Below are 16,925 nucleotides of genomic sequence, written 5' to 3'. Positions count from 1 at the left end.
TTCCTGCTATTAGGCATTTAAAAATATCCATTCCAGATTTTCAAAACAAGTTTTACATATACAGTAATTATATCACACGCATGTGCAATGCTTAGATTATATTTATCATACCACCTTAAATTTAGACCATCTCTATTAGGGTTGACTTAATCATTTTCATAATGATGCCCTGGGCATTTCCTAATAGGGCAGGAAGTAATCCTATTTGATGGGAGTTCACAGGCGCTAGACAGACACTTGACTTTGCAACATGTTCTAAAAGAAAAATAAGAAAAATAGTTTCAGAACTATTGGACAACTGTCCTGCACACATACCTTTGTTACCTTTTGTTATGGTGACACATCTTTAGGTTCTACAGAGCACAGCTGGATGCTGCCAGTGTTGGCAAGTCACACGACATGGTGGAACAAACCACGGATTGAGATTCAGAAGCCCTAGGTTTCAGTGCAGTTGAGCTCTCTGGTCTCTGACAAGGAGATAATCCTATCCATGTAATTAACTGTGGTGGAAAAACTCATAAGAATAATTGTGAAAGTGACTTCCAAGTCATAAAGTTGAGGCACCATAATGGGACATTTTTAATTAGGGGTGCACATCAGATTAACCTGCATGCCTTCCAAAATACAGGTGGGCCCCACTCCAAGGCCAACTGGATCAGAATCTCCTGGGATAGGGATCAGAAATATACTTATTGTTTAAAGGCCCACAGATATTTCTGATTTACTTGCCTTTTAATAAACTATTGGGCCAGTACAAGGTCATTAGTTTTCTAGAATGATGACCTGAAATCAAATCTCTTCCAAATCTCTTAATAATGTTGTGATCTTGAAATATACATTAATATGTTGAGCCTCAGTTTCTCTAGTTTGAAAACTGGAGATATAAACACTTCTTTGTGTAGAGATGTAGGTAAAACATCTAGGTCAGATGTCTGATAAGTAAACTAAATACCTGAAGATCATAAGACAAAAGGGAGTGCTGGCAACTGTGGCTAATTGGATAAAGCCTTAATTAAATATATTTTTAAAAATTACTGTAAAGACTGACCTGGTCACACAAAATGTACCTGCAGGCATGACATTTGGTTTTTACACTAACATACTGGCCAGTAAATAACCAATTCTCAAGTACTATATAAAATATAAAATCCTGAACTGTGTGAAAGTATGTTTCTATATGTATGTGTAAGATACTGCTAAATACAGGATTATATATTGATTCAGCAAATATTCAGTGCCCATTATATACTTGTAAGTCCAGATAGAGATACTAAAAGAACTAATTCAAAGAGTTTACAGCTGAGAGAGAGACAGAGCGACAGAGAGAGGCAGAAGATAAATTAAAACATGCCCATTACTAACAATACTGATTCTACCAAAACTACATTTCCACGTCTTATTTTTTATTAACATTCTACCCAGGTATTTGTGACTGTCTGAATTCTTATATACAGTTTTTAAATATCGCTAATGACTAGAAATATTTGGAATTTTAAGTAATTGTTTTTAGAAACAGAGTATATTTTAACTAGATTGACATGGTAGTTTGTTGTGAAATAAGAAGGCTAATTAATGCTAAGGCTCCTTCCAGGTTTAAGAGTCTATAATTAGGAAGCAATAAATCGTGGAATCATCACGTAAGAGGAACCACTGACCAAATGACTCAGAGTTATTCTTAGAGCTGGAGCATCTCTTCACAGATCTGGGGAAAATTTTCATCATGTGAGATCGTCTTGCAACCTAAAAAGTACAAAGCCTGGCAGCTTTCTCATTCAGTTAAAATTGGACTGTCCCCTGTCATCACAGGTCAGATTTTCCGAACTCATCTACAATCTGAGCAAAATAATTTTACAAAGCCTACTGCTAACATTTATTTCAAATCATGACTCCTCCACTTTTTAGATCTGTGACTTAGGCAAGTTATTGCACTTAAGTTTTCGTTTCCTCATCCTTAAAATGGTGATGATCAGAACTGAATAAGACTTGTCATGAGGGTTTAATGAGACAATATTTGTAAAGTACTTAGCAGAGTCTTGGCATATAGAAATAGTTCATAAATGGTGTCTAGCATTTGGATTATCATTTTTGCTGTTACATAACTATGGCCATGTTGTCTTAAAGCTCAGGAATCTTTAATGTCTTCATAATTACCCATGCCAGACATTTTTGCAAGAGGCTTCCCTGCTTGCAAATCCTCTCTCATAGGCAGCCATTCAAGATTAGATATAAACTCGGACCTGACTCAGTCCAAAGCTCAAGTGCATTCTACTTCACCCCAACTGTTACGGAGAGGAATAAATCTTGGGACACACACACACACAAAATACTCTGATGTGATAAAGGCCAGCTTCATTAGCCTGGCCACTGAAGACTCCATTATCTGGTTGGAATTTACTTCTCTAGCCTCCCTTCCCCATTTCTCTCCTTCCTTTTCTGCACAGCCTACTCCAGCCCAAACTGACCAGTTATTCCTCATGCAGGCAGAATCCTTCCCTCTTCATGCGTCAACCCCAGATGTTCAGCCTTCTCCCGAATCTCCAAATTCTACTCCATTTCCAGGCTTGGCAACAATGTTGGCCCTTCCAGAATTCTCAAAAAAAGTGCTTGGGCTTTAGACTGAGTCAGACCCAAGTTCATATCTAATCTTCATCCCTGACTAGTTGTATACTGTTGGAGTCTTTAAAAAAGTCAGCATTTGTGTCTTGCCTATAAATAAAATTCTATACTATTTAGTGATAGGAGGATTGACTGCACAAACAAGGAACACAGGCACTAACAACATGTCTCAGGGACATCAGTGGTTACTTCCTGCCTGGAATTATGATCATTTCTTCTACTTGCTTATTTACGGAAATGGTACAGAACAACTGGATCACTATGTGTGAAGAACAATTTGAGCTGGATCTCTAGTCTCATTCCTTACACCAAAATAAATTTTAGATGAATCAAAGTTTTAAATGTAAAAAATGAAACATCAACAACAACAGCAAAAAAATGGAAGAAAAGACAGGTGAGTTTATTGATGAGTTGGAGTGGAGAAGGCCTTTCTAAGCAGAACACAATAATCAAAAGATTGTACAATGAAAAGACTGCCGAATAGCTAATTAAAATTTTTCAATGTTCCTACAGCAAACAAACAATATAAAAATAAATTATATCAAACTGAGAAAATAAATTTTCTCAGAAAGGTTAACTTTCTTAATTTAAAAAGAGCTTTTATATATAAACAAAAAATGCTGAATACCTCAATAAAAAAAAAATAGACAAAGTATTTGGTCACGTAGCAAATAAAAGTATTTGATCAGGTAGCAAATACACATGACTAGTTAAGTGTGAAAAGATGTTCCCTTTTGCTAATAAAAATATATAAATTAAAGCAGAGATACAGTTTTTAACCTATTGGAAGGGCAAAACTTAAGAAGGTAGTATGTGATGTTGGTAATGGTTAGGGCTGCAGGCCTTCTCATGTGCTGTTGGGATGGTTCAACTTAGCAAATTTTGTTAAGATAAAAACGGGGCATTCCTGTTAAAAAAACAAAAAAACAAAACAAAACAAAAAAGAACGGGGCATTCGTTTGATTCATTACTCACACTGCTAGAAATTTAGCTTAGAAATAAATTCAAGACCTACACAGTAATAAGCTAGCTGCAAAACATTTTGTAATTAAAAAAAAGTTAGTTAGTTGTTAATAAATGCCTGATAAATGGAGTCATGATATGTACCAAACACGGACTTCTACGCAGTTATTTAATAAAGTATGACATTGATGAGGATATTTCTAACAAATATTAAGTGGGAAAAAACTGATTCTGTTTGTATAAATTGAAAATGTGGGGGTAGGGTGGGTTGAGTGTGCATCAATATACATACACAATGTACATTTTTTTTTAGAAAAATAATAAGAAACTGAGAAGTACCTACATTTAGGAAATGGAACTGAGTGGGGAAGGAGGGGACATGTGGAATAAAGGGATATTTTTATTTTATGCCTTTCTCAACCAGTCGAGGCCCTGGATCTGGTAATCATAACTTTGTATATTACATCTAAATTGTATATACATGATAAACAGCTCATCCATTGCGGGCGTTTGTTCCCAGTTTGTCAGCTAAGACAACTAGAGAGGCCCAAAGTTTTGAGCGCTGGATATAATCTATTAACTGGATTAAGAAATACAATTTGCTATAGTGTAGAAGTTCAAACATTTTTTAAAAAGAAGGGTCTTCACCCTGAAAGACTGGAACCACTGGTGATGGAGAGGGATTAAAAATAAAACACATATAACTGTGATGGGAACTCCTTATGTCGTTGAAGAGGAATCAGGAAAGGGTAGGTGTGGCTTTAAGAACGATTTGTGATATTTCAACCCCACCCTGACAAGTGATCTGAAAATGTCACATATCTACCTTCACGCATCAGCAGTACTTATTTTTTAGAATGAAAACTGAAAACACTGCTTTACACGGAGGCCATTGCCACCTATCTAATGTTTATAAATAAATGAAATCTATATTCTAACAGTGAAAATGCAGCTCTGTGAACTTATCAGTCGCTCAAATTTGAATGTATTCAAACTCTCAAACAGTAGAAGAGGTCTTAAGCCTCATGTCAGCCTAACACCCCACCTGTTAACTGTTCGGGGTTCTTTGCACAATCACACTGGGGAGGAGTAGGGCCTCCTGCTATCACTTACGTCATGTATGTGAAAAAGGTGCTCAGGGGCTCCAGGGAATGATTCCGGAAATACTCAAATTCTCTGCATAGCTTTTTTCTCATCTCTGTGTCAATAATGGAAACAGTAAGAGGATTTGTTTGGTTAGCCAAGAAGTTGCCATAATCAGTGGTCTGGAGATGAATTTTCAGATCTGAAATTAAATGAAACCCCAAATCAGGTTAAATTTTGAACATGCATGAATAACCTTTACAACATTAATTGAAAGTACGGTAACTTTATGACAAATGCATATTTAATTATTATCTTATTAGACCTTAACATAAGGTCTACATGTGATTTAGATTTGAGCATCAATCTCTAAAGCAATAAAAAATTCATGTTAACACAGTCTAGTACGATATAACAATTTTTAATTACCTGAAAAATTCTAGAATTATTTAGCACAGCTCAAAAGAACATAAAAGACCACCTAGTCCAGAGATTGCAAATTGGTTTTGCCTGAGCCAACTTAGTCATTTGAAAATAGTGCTAGGAAAACTGTTTGAGGATACTAAGCCTCCATCTCAGCTTGATGGAAAAGAAAAGTTTATTACTAATATTTACCATGGGTATGGGAGGGCAGCCACCAATATCCTTTGACTACAGATGAAGAAGTTGAGTTTCAGCAGGTCTAAATGGGAGTTATATAGTAGTGGAGCTTAAACTAGGAGATGGGTCTCCTTACTCTTGAATTCCAACATCATTTCCATGGGACCATGTTAGATGTCCTTTAAATGGCAATGTTTTTGGTTGCCAGATAATTTAATTGATTTCATTTATTGTCACTTCATCCTGAACAAACCATTTGTTTTCCAGTCCTACACTTCTGTTAATACTGATCCCATCTAACTCTATAGAGTTGGCCCCCTCCCCTTTTCAGATTGCTCATTATAATGTATCCTTCAGCATTAAAATAATAGTTACCAGTGATTGAGCGCTTATTGCATATCAGGCATTGTATCAAGTGTGTATTATCTCATTTACTATTCATGGCAACCCTATGAGTTAGGAATGATTTTTAGCCCCTTTTACAGATAAGAACCCTGAAGCTCAGAGAGCTTAATAGCTTGCTCAAAATCACATTGATAAATGGACTCAAAGCCAGCCTCATATCTTAAAAGTCTGTAATTTATTGCCAATCAGTTAAATCAGATTATCAGTTGTTCTGTAAAGCCTTAATTCTGTCTGGCAGAATTATTCAATCTCACGCTGAATTTCAAAGTACTTGGATAATATTTCTAGCACAGCTCCTGTCCCAGAATATTATAAAGTCTTAATATGTTAACTCCAAAAATGCAGTTCTGCTTTCTTCATTATATCTTTTAGTTATATCTTTTATCTTTTGGTTCCTTGTGCAGTACCCAACGTATAAGTGTTCTTAAATATCTGAATATCAAAAATGTCTTTGGGGGCTTCCCTGGTGGCGCAGTGGTTGAGAGTCCGCCTGCCGATGCAGGGGACACGGGTTCGTGCCCCGGTCCAGGAAGATCCCACATGCCGCGGAGCGGCTGGGCCTGTGAGCCGTGGCCACTGAGCCTGCGCGTCCGGAGCCTGCGCTCTGCAACGGGAGAGGCCACAACAGGGAGAGGCCTGTGTATCGCAAAAAAAAAAAAAAAAAAAAAAAAGTCTTTGGCACCATCTAGCACACAACTGGAGACAATATAGCACCCTGGATCTTACTGTATTTTTCATTCAAACATTTATTAAGCATCTGTTATGTGCTGTTACCACAGTAGGCCCAAAATGGACAAGACATATTCCTCATCTTCAAGGAAACTCACAATCTGGTGGAGGTAGAGGCATGACAAACAGATGATGCAAACAACTAAATTCAGTGATAAAGATAAGAACCTTGATATACGGGAACATAGAAAATAAGAGCAAGATGCATAGGGATGAGAGCAAAAAAACCTAGGAGAGTTTCCAGAAGAAGGTTAAGCCAGAGGTGAGCCTTAAGGTGCTATGTAAGAGCGCAAGGAAGGCATTCCATGAATTAGTATGGGTATGGTGGGTGCAAGAAACTCAAAACAGTTCAGTTTGGTGGTTTGAAGCACTTAGTAGGAGAGAAGGAGGGGTAAGAAGTGAAGACAGAGAAATAAGCAGGGGCTGTCCCCAGGAAGGCTTGGTGTGACTTCCTTGATCCTGAGGATAACAGGGAGCCCCTGTGGGCTATGAACTAATTGCTCTGTAAGCTGATGGGAGGGTGGATTTGCAGTTAGGCACTCAAGTGGTTCTTGAGTCTCTGAGATTCAGCAGACAGGCATTCTTCCTCAGTGTCTGGAGTAGGTCATGCAACAGAAATGCTCTTCATCTGATTGACTGCAGAATTTAATTGCTCAATTACCTATTTAATTAAGTTAATTTAAAAAAATCATACTCTTTTGCTATGTCTTCTTTGGCTTTTATTTTGACAGTCAGACTTTTATACAGTTTGACAGTTTGCCTTCTCAGCACTGAGGAATATTTGCCAACAGAAGTGACACAAATGGTATTTCTTCCAAAACCATGGTATATTGCTCATGTGACATATGGTTCTTTTAAGCAAAATAACTTCCAAACCTTTCAGCTGCCAGTGAGATTCTGAAATTAAATGCCTCAAGTGTTTCAGGGATTCTCTGGTGGTGCAGTGGTTAAGAATCTGTCTGCCAATGCAGGGGACACAGGTTCAATCCCTTGTCCAGGAAGATCCCACGTGAGGTGGAGCAACTAAGCCCGTGTGCCACAACTACTGAGCCTGCGCTCTAGAGCCCAAGAGCCACAACTACTAAGCCCGCGTGCCACAACTACTGAAGCCCGCGTGCCTAGAGCCCGTGTTCCACAACAGAGTAGCCCCCACTCCCAGCAACTAGAGAAAGCCCGAGTGCAGCAATGAAGACCCAATGCAGCCAAAAATAAATACGAAAAATAAATAAATTTATATTAAAAAAATGTCTCAAGTGTTTCAGACCCTGTAAGCAATCTTGTAATACTGTGCTTGGTGGAGAGAGAGTTGAGATAGAAGGAGCCCTGTCTCACCAGCCCCAAGATGATCCAAGGGACACTTGCAATCAGATCCTAAGAAAAGCTTACGACCTGAAATATTTGCTCAGACAATATCATTATCTGTCAGTAATGACAATAATGTTTATAGTTTTAAAAATAGGATCACATATTTTTCCTCACATTTCCCTAAATGCTTATCTAAATAGGTATGTGATGAATAGAGCTTTGTGGTCAAATACATTTGGAATAAAAAGGCTTCTTAACTGCAGGAACTGAAAGCCTTTAATACATTACTTTGAATGATTTCTTTGGAAAGAGTATGGTACAGAACCTCCCAAGCCACCAGAAATCAACGGAGACACCCACAGAGCACACTTTGGAAAATTACACCCTTTTCTTATCCAGAGTAGTGTGTCAAGTGGCTTTTTTTATTCAAATGAAGAACTGTGAGATCACTACCAACTAAATCAATTTTATAGGTCCCAGATGTAATAACATAAAGAGAACAGACTGAGCTATTATAACAAATATCTGAGTATATCATCCAAAGTAGTGTATATGAAATGTGCCCGCATGTGTGTGCACAGGGTCATAAAGTAAAAATGCATCTTCTGTGGGTTGCAGTCCACTGGGTTCAGGGAATTATCTGAGATTTCTTGGCCAGTGAGGCAGGACAACAATCTGGTTGTTACCTCTTCTTTATTAATTTGTTGGATAGGTCTTTTTTTTTTCTTCTGTGCAGCTTCCTGTTGATACTCTATAAAAATGAATGTCCAGATCTTTCACACTCCAGGTAGGTTATGCCAAGGAAGCACCTTCAGAGGTACCTGTGAAGGGTGCTATCTTTGAGCAGCCCCCTGCCTCTTCACCACACTCTGCTGGCACTGAACTTATGAAAGTCATTTGACCTTTCTGAACTCAGTTTCCTCATCTACAAAATAGGTATAGAAACTATGCTTTTGGGTTGTTGTGGGGATTTTAAAAGATGATGTAGGTGAAGAGCCTTTTTTTTCCTCACTTGTACCCATCTACTTCCAAAGTAGTTCGATTCAGTTGGCTAAGACTTTGATTTTTATTCTCTAAACCAGAATTTTCTTAAATAATATATTGGAATCTACCATCATATAATTACTCAGATTTTAATAAATATATCAGGATCTATAAAACCAGCCGCTTCTTCCTCAATTTTTGCTAATGTACTGCCATTCTCATGGTGATAAAACTTCAAGTCCTCTTTGATGCTTTATTAACTCCAAATCCCCTGCATTGTTCCTTAATATCTTCCTGGATTTCCTCTCCTTATATCCCCCATTTAGAATGACCATATCATAAACCTAGCTCACCATGGCAGTCTCTTAATAGATTCTCCCAGACTTGTTTCTCTCCATGTATTCCATGCCTCAAAGAATATTTCCTAAGAAATATTTTGATCTTATAATGATCCTATAAGTAGCTTGGAACTACTGAGTTTTAGGCAGATTAAAAGCAACTTGCATAATATTTGCAGAGTATTTTACCACTGACAATGATTTTAATATACATTATCTCTCAATCTTAACAATAATCCCCATCTCATAGATGAAGAAGCTGGGCTTCCCTGACGGCGCAGTGGTTGAGAGTCTGCCTGCCGATACAAGGGACACGGGTTCGTGCCCCGGGCCGGGAGGATCCCACATTCCGCGAAGTGGCTGGGCTCGTGAGCTATGGCCGCTGAGCCTGCGCGTCCAGAGCCTGTGCTCCGCAACGGGAGAGGCCACAACAGTGAGAGGCCCGCGTACCGCGAAAAAAACAAAACAAAACAAAACAAAAACATGGATGAAGAAACCGATGCTCAGAGAAATAACTTGTTCATGTTTTCTATGCTTACAAGTATTTGACTGAAGATTCAAACGTACCTCCTCATCCGATATTTTGAAGCTCCATAATTAGACTTTCAAGGGCCTTCAAAAAATTTCCCAACCTAAATTCTTGCTTTATTCTCCAAGTATGCTAGTATTGCAGCCAAACTGCTTTACTCCTCACCCATATGCTTTTATTGTTTTCTATCTATAGTTCATTAATTCTTCCCAAGAACCTAGAATGTCTGGCCATATCAACTCCCCTCCACCCACCTCCTATGCCTTATCTCACTGGCATTTTCCCAACCTACTGTCTTTCAAGATTTGGTTCACTTTCAAATATATTTTCTATCTATAGGTTTAAACTCTTCTTATATTTTTAATTGTTTTATTTATAGAATGAATATTTCCAAAACAAACCAGTGCTTTTGAAGGCAAATAGAATCAGCTACTTAGAATCATATACCAAACACCATTAACCATAACCAAGAAATGGAAGGATTATCTTAGGAATTCCAAAGTCCAGCAGAAGAGGGTAAATTAATTCTTGTTGTATATACACTGCGGTTCAGGGGGTGTTCTTATGACTTCCCAGGAATTCTTATGGTTTACAGTTTACAAAACATCTTCAGAAATTTCTAACTCCCCTGGTAACTGGGAGTTAGGCCAGGGAGATACCATCTAAGCATCAGATAAGAAAGCACCATGACTAAAAGTTAGGCAGCTGGCTTAACACCCCAGAGCCAGAAAGTAGAAGAGCCAGGACTTAAACTCAAACGTGCAGACATTTCTAATGTGTATTTTCAGATTCTTACTATGTGCAAAACATAGCCTTGGGCTAGAGAAGCTAGGAGACAAAAAAGTATACGGTGTGGTTTCAACCCTTAAAAAAAAGTCTTTTTTTAAAAAAAATTCAGTTTTATTGAAGTATAACCAACAAATAAAATGGTAAGACATTTAAAGTGTACATTGTGGTGATCTGATATACATTTACATTGTGAAAGGATTCTCCCACCTAGTTAATTAACACCTCTGTCACCAGAAATATTTATAGTTTCTGCCCTGAAGGCTTAAATTTAGGAGGGGATAGATTCATTTATTCATTCAGGAGGTAAGCCCTTAACTGATAATTCAGGGGACTAGATAGATAAACGAGACAAATGTCCTGCCCCAGGGTGACATACTTACGCAAATATCACAGATGCTACACAGAATTAGGTCCATTACAAGGCACAATAGAGCACAAAATTGAGAGTAGTCAATTCTGTCCCAATAGGGATACAGTAGAAAAGGGTTTATAGAGAAATTGACTCGGAAGTGGAGACTTTAAAGAGGAATGGGTGTTCTCCAGGAAAGCAGGATGAATGGAATTTGTGGCTGAAGGAATAACTGTAGAAGGACAGAAGGGTTCTGAGGAAATGCTTACCAGGTAGAGATAGGACAGAGTGCTCCAGCCTTTAAACTGAGTGAAGTTTATTCTGCCTGACGAAAGTATTTTTGAACAGAAAAGTGATGGTATTGTATATGCATTTTTAATACAAGGCAGAGAAAATAAGTACTATAATTAGAGGTACAAATAATGTCTAAAGGAGCTTGGTGATAGTCCTTTGAAATAAGAGTCTTCCTTCTATATGGATTTTTTAATTTAAAAATAGGTAGTAAGGGGACTTCCCTGGTGGCACAGTGGTTAAGAATCCGCCTGCCAATGCAGGGGACACGGGTCTGAGCCCTGGTCGGGGAAGATCTCACATGCCACAGAGCAACTAAGCCCGTGCGCCACAGCTACTGAGCCTGCATGCCACAACTACTGAAGCCTGTGTGCCTAGAGCCCGTGCTCCGCAACAAGAGAAGCCACCGCAATGAGAAGCCTGCACACCGCAACGAAGAGTAGCCCCTGCTCGCCACAACTAGAGAAAGCCTGCGCGCAGCAATGAAGACCCAACGCAGCCATAAATAAATAAAATTAAAAAAAAAAATAGGTAGCAGGTATAAATACAGGTAAACAATGAAAGGTCTCCTACTTGTCACCTACCTATCCACCACCCCCACCACTCATTACTAGCCCCAGTAAATTACTAGTTTTAGTTTCATTTGAATCCTTTCACAGTTTCTTTGTATCAAGAAAATCATATAGAAAATATGTTTTAAATGTATCTGCCTTTTTCAGTAAAGAGTATCCGTATGCTACACAGTTCTTCCCCTTGCTTTCCTCACTTAATACGTCTCACCTATCTTTCCATATCAGTCCTCTTAGAGTGTGTGTGTGTCCTCATGCTTTTTCTTTTCTTTCTTTCTTTTTTTCTTTTCTTTCTTTCTTTTTGTAGCTGCAGAATAGCCCATTACGTGACTGTTCCATAATTTATCTAACCAGTTCCCTGCCAATGGACACTTTATTTGTTTTTCATTTTCTGCTATTCCCAACAATGCTACATGAAGTACCAGGTCAAATGTACATGCATTTGGAATTTTGAGGCCCAACTGCTATCATTAAGGGATTCTTATTTTTTCAATATTTTTATTCTCTAGAGTTGGAGCCATTTTAGGGCAGGGACTATTTCTTTTCCATCTTTACTTCCTCGGCTCTAAAGGGAAAGTGCTTAATATATGAATTAATTCCCATATGAAGACACAGTTGGAAAGTAATGAAGGTCATGTCCCTTGAAAAGGAAATAATTGTTCGTGAGCTATAATCACCTCCTCTCATCCCCTTCCCAAAAATGATGGCAAAGAGGACGAGGTAAATGCTGGGTCCAGAGCGCTCTTACCACACCCTGAGAGCCAGAGATCACTTTCACCATAAATTTTAGAAAAGGCTATTTCTTACTAAATTCTAAAGCTCTGAAGTATTCATTTTACTACTTTGTCCTTTTTCTGAAGAAGAAAGAATACTTACAAAGTCTTGTTTGTAATTAAAAAAAAAAATCTGATGAAAGTAGCAATGTTGCCATGAAAAGACATGGAGGGTCTTCAAAGGTATGTCACTAAGTGAAAGAAGCCAGTCTACATACTGGCATGTATACTCTACATACAAAGGCTACATACATACTGTATGATTCCAATTATGTGACATTCTGGAAAAGGCCAAACTAAGGAAGCAGTAAAGTGGTCAGTGGTTGCTGGGCTGGGGGTCAGGGAGAGGGAGAATAGTCAGAGTATAGAGGAATTTTAGGGCAGTGAAAATACTATGTATAATACAATAGTGGTGGATACACGTTATCCATTTGTCCAAACCCATAGAATGTACAACACCAAGAGTGACTGAATTGTCAACTCTGGACTCTGGGTGATTACCATGTATCAGTGTAGGTTCACTGATTATAACAAATGCACCACTCTGGTACGGGATGTTGATAAGGGGAAGGCTATGCATGTGTGGGAGTAGGGGTTATATAGGAAATCTCTGTCTTTCCTCCTTAATTTTGTTGTGAACCTACAACAGCTCTAAAAAAAGTTTTAATTAAAAAAATTAGCAGTGTTAATTCTTCTAAAGACTATTTCATGTCCCTTTAACATTATTATTTTGGTTCAAATTAATTTTAAAGAACTTGTTTTAAAAGTTACTTTTAAGAATTTTCTATGTGAATATAGCCTCCAAGCAGTACCATCGACACAGGCCATGTGAACTGGCTTCCTCTCCTGTCCCCTGGAAGGACTGAGTCACAGAGGGTCCTAGTGACTCGTTCAGGTCACTGTTAGTCAGGGTCAGGCCTTGGAGTGGATGAGTATTTCTGACCACACCCACACAATCATAAATACTAGGATTTTTCAAAGCTTTTCTGGACAATTTTCATGTTTCTCTCTTCCAAATTTACCTGAAACCTTATATGTTCCTGGTAAGTGGTTCTAAAACAACTTGTTGGTATCAGGACACTTTTCTTTTAAAGACTAGAGGACTTCAAAAGACTAAAGGCAAATATAAGCTTTGCCAAGTTAGCTTTCCTTTACAGAAAATGCTTCAACACATAATACTATCCTGACACTGTTTTACCCACTCTTCTTTACCCATAATTTGTATGGTGCATATTATGTAAGAAAGTAAACAAATCCTAAAATCCTTAACTTCTGTCTCAATGAGTGTCGTTGAGTTCTTCTCTTCATGTCTTAAGCCAGCTCGGAAGGTGGCTGGGTTTCTCTCCGTACATTCACACATGCAACAGTTGCACTGCTTTTCACAAGTGATTTATTTCGCAACATCTTATAAAATAAACAGGCAGGACAGACATTATTTTCTATATCAAAATGGAGCTGAGGGCTTCCCTGGTGGCGCAGTGGTTGAGAGTTCGCCTGCCGATGCAGGGGACACGGGTTCGTGCCCTGGTCTGGGAAGATCCCACATGCCGTGGAGCGGCTGGGCCCGTGAGCCATGGCCACTGAGCCTGTGTGTCCAGAGCCTGTGGTCTGCAATGGGAGAGGCCACAACAGTGAGAGGTCCGCGTACCACAAAAAAAAAAAAAAAAATGGAGCTGAGAGCAACATGGACCTATTCATGTATCTTCCATTCATGCTCAGGAGGCAGACATTTTAGTGGAAAAGCAGATGCAGATGTCTGCATACCCCTCCCCTGACAAGGTGGTTAGATTAGTCACAGCCACTCTAAGCCTCAGAGTCCTCAACAGTTAACTGAGGAGATGAAACCCTTACTTTATTTAGATTGATTTTCTCATGCATCATTATAACCTATAGTTTGATGGCTCATATTCAATATTCCTAAGAGTCTCCGAACAGATTGGCAACAGATTCAAACACAGTTGTAAAACGAATGGTTGAAAAAAATATATATATTAATGGGAGGAAAGAAAGGTAGAAACCATGAGATACAATGACAATAAAGCAATGGTGTATATAAGAGAGTTTCTTACTCGGGGTGCAGGATGACTTCAGGTGGTCCATGACCGCCTGATGTTATATGGAAAATTCTAAATGTATGCACCTGTGTGTATTTTTCTAAGAAGTTCATTCTTCGGGTCTTCAAAAGGGTCTGAAACCTTTCCTTCTCCCCCAAACTGAAGCTGAGGGTGGTTTTTCTCTGAATTCTTTAGTGAGCTGGCTAAACCTTGCTTTGTATCATGAAGACATTTCACATATTGTTTATGTTTAAATTTGCATTCCTCAGCCCATTTAAAAGCTAGACTGAAAACTATTGAGAATTCATTCAAATGGCTTCTCTCAGAAGCATTCATTATGCTCTGTGTTCACTAATTTTTTCTACCTTAATTTATGCTGATTTTATATATATGATTAACATTCTCCGGACACCAAACTCCTAATTAAATATGCTGAAGTGATTTAGGATTTGAGATTATATTGCAATTATTTGTAGCCAACAGAATTAGTTATCATCTACAAGATTTGTCTAGCTGTTTCCATTGCTAATGAAAGGAGAGGGTCTCCCTCAACTTGGGCAGTTCTGCCTTAACTCTGGCTCTAACTGGTCAGAACCATAAGGTGGCCTCAGGAACATCGGCCCTACTTGAGAAGCTTGCAAAGTCACCTCTGAGTTTTTGTTTTATTTTGCCTTCTAATACTCTTCCTGGCAGTCTTGATCCTTAGTGCTTTCTTGTTTTTTCTAGAATAATCTAGAAGTTTTAAAGCACCCTATTATTGACATTATTATATTAATTTTATAAGCATGTTTCAAAGTAAACAAATGTAGTGTTTTTAATAATAAAAATACTATATATTTAAATGTGAAATCTTTGGTAAGCCTTTGAAAATACTGTAGCTTAAAGATAATTTCCAGGGACTTCCCTGGTATTCCAGTGGTTGAGAATCCATCTTGTAATGCAGGGGATGCTTGTTCAATCCCTGGTTGGGGAACTAAGGTCCCACACGCAGCAGGGCAACTAAGTCTTTGTGCCGCAACTACTGAGCCCATGTGCTCTGGAGTCTGTGCGCCACAACTAGAGAGAAGCACACATACCACAACTAAGACACCACGCAGCCAAAAAAATAATAAATAAATAAATATTTAAAATAAATAATTTTTTTTAAGAAAAAGATAATTTCCAGAATTGGGGGGGGGGGAATGAGGAGACGGATACGAAGTGTTGATTATACAAGATGAATAAGTCCTAGAAATCTACTGTAGCGCTCTACTGTACAGCATAGAGCCTGTAGTTTACATACACACACACACACACACACACACACACACACACACACAGTAATAACAGAGGGCAGGAGGAAACCTCTGGAGGTGATGGATGGGTTTATAGCATAGATTGTGGTGATTTCCCAGGTGTATTCCTATCTCTAAACTCATCAGGTTGTATACGTTAAATATATAAAGCTTTTTGCATGTCAATCATACCTCATAAAGTGGTTAAAAGAAAGAGATCATTTCCATTTGTAGAGTGCTTCACAGTTCTTAACACATTCTCTCATGTCCTGCCTTATTTATTTCTCCAAACAACTCAGCAAAGCAGGCGCTACCAACAAGTTTTACAAATAAGGAATCAGGCTCAGAGGCTTTCAGCCCCAAGTCACCTACCTATTCTTGGCAGAGGTCAAAGTCAGGACTTTTGAATCTAGGATGGCTTCACCACATACCATGCCTCTTGATTTTTTTCTTAAGCTCCATTAAAGACAAACCTCAAATATGCATACTCTCGTGTTAATAGATACTGGTAAGTAGAATAGAATAAAATTCTCTAGACCAGGGTTTAGGGTATTATTATTATTTTTTTTGGCCATGGATCCCTGGACAGTTTGGTGATATCCTTCTCCAGATAATATTTATAAATATGTAGAACGAGGGACTTCCCTGGTGACGCAGTGGCTGGGAATCCGCCTGCCAATGTAGGTGACACGGGTTTGAGCCCTGGTCCGGGAAGATCCCACATGCCGTGGAGCAACTAAGCCCGTGAGCCACAACTACTGAGCCCACATGCCACAACTACTGAAGCCCACGTGCCTAGAGCCAGGGCTCCGCAACAAGAGAAGCCACCGCAATAAGAAGCCCACTCACAGCAACGAAGAGTAACCCCCGCTCGCCGCAGCTAGAGAAAGCCTACATGCAGCAACGAAGACCCAAGGCAGCCAAAAATAAATAAATAAATAAATATGTAGAACGAAAATACATAGTATTACAAAGGAAACCAAATATTTTAAAATATAGCTATTAAGATATTTTAAAATGTGCAATAACATGATTCTTTATTAAGACATTAAATATCAAGGATGAGTGCAATATCTAGTATAATTTTGAAATAGTGAAAACATAAATGATATCTCAATGTATCTGTAAGAACTGTATGAGGATATGAAAACACTGAATTTCTGTTTGTGACAAAGTACTAACCGCCGTGATTTGTTGCCTACATTCATAATGAAAGGAAATGCTACATTTTACTTAGAGAATACTGAAAATAGAGGTGTAATATTTTTTCCTCG

At 38.5% G+C, this 16,925-nt stretch overlaps 1 protein-coding gene across 2 annotated transcripts in view; it reads right to left on the bottom strand.

Moving 5' to 3' along the window:
* The window catches only part of ATP6V0D2 (ATPase H+ transporting V0 subunit d2), a 47,981-nt gene that overhangs the window by 30,614 nt on the left and 442 nt on the right, over nt 1-16,925 (bottom strand). For both annotated transcript variants that reach the window (XM_033843079.2, XM_004312917.4), the window contains exon 2: nt 4,693-4,864. In XM_033843079.2, coding sequence (XP_033698970.1) covers nt 4,693-4,864 — 172 coding nt within the window. The remainder of the gene's footprint in view (nt 1-4,692; nt 4,865-16,925) is intronic.

The sequence above is a fragment of the Tursiops truncatus genome, chromosome 17 (genome assembly GCF_011762595.2).
Source record: "Tursiops truncatus isolate mTurTru1 chromosome 17, mTurTru1.mat.Y, whole genome shotgun sequence".
In the NCBI taxonomy this organism is placed as follows: Eukaryota; Metazoa; Chordata; class Mammalia; order Artiodactyla; family Delphinidae; genus Tursiops; species Tursiops truncatus.
The sequence above is the reverse complement of the archived record's forward strand: the minus strand, read 5'-3'. Positions and strand labels throughout refer to the sequence as shown.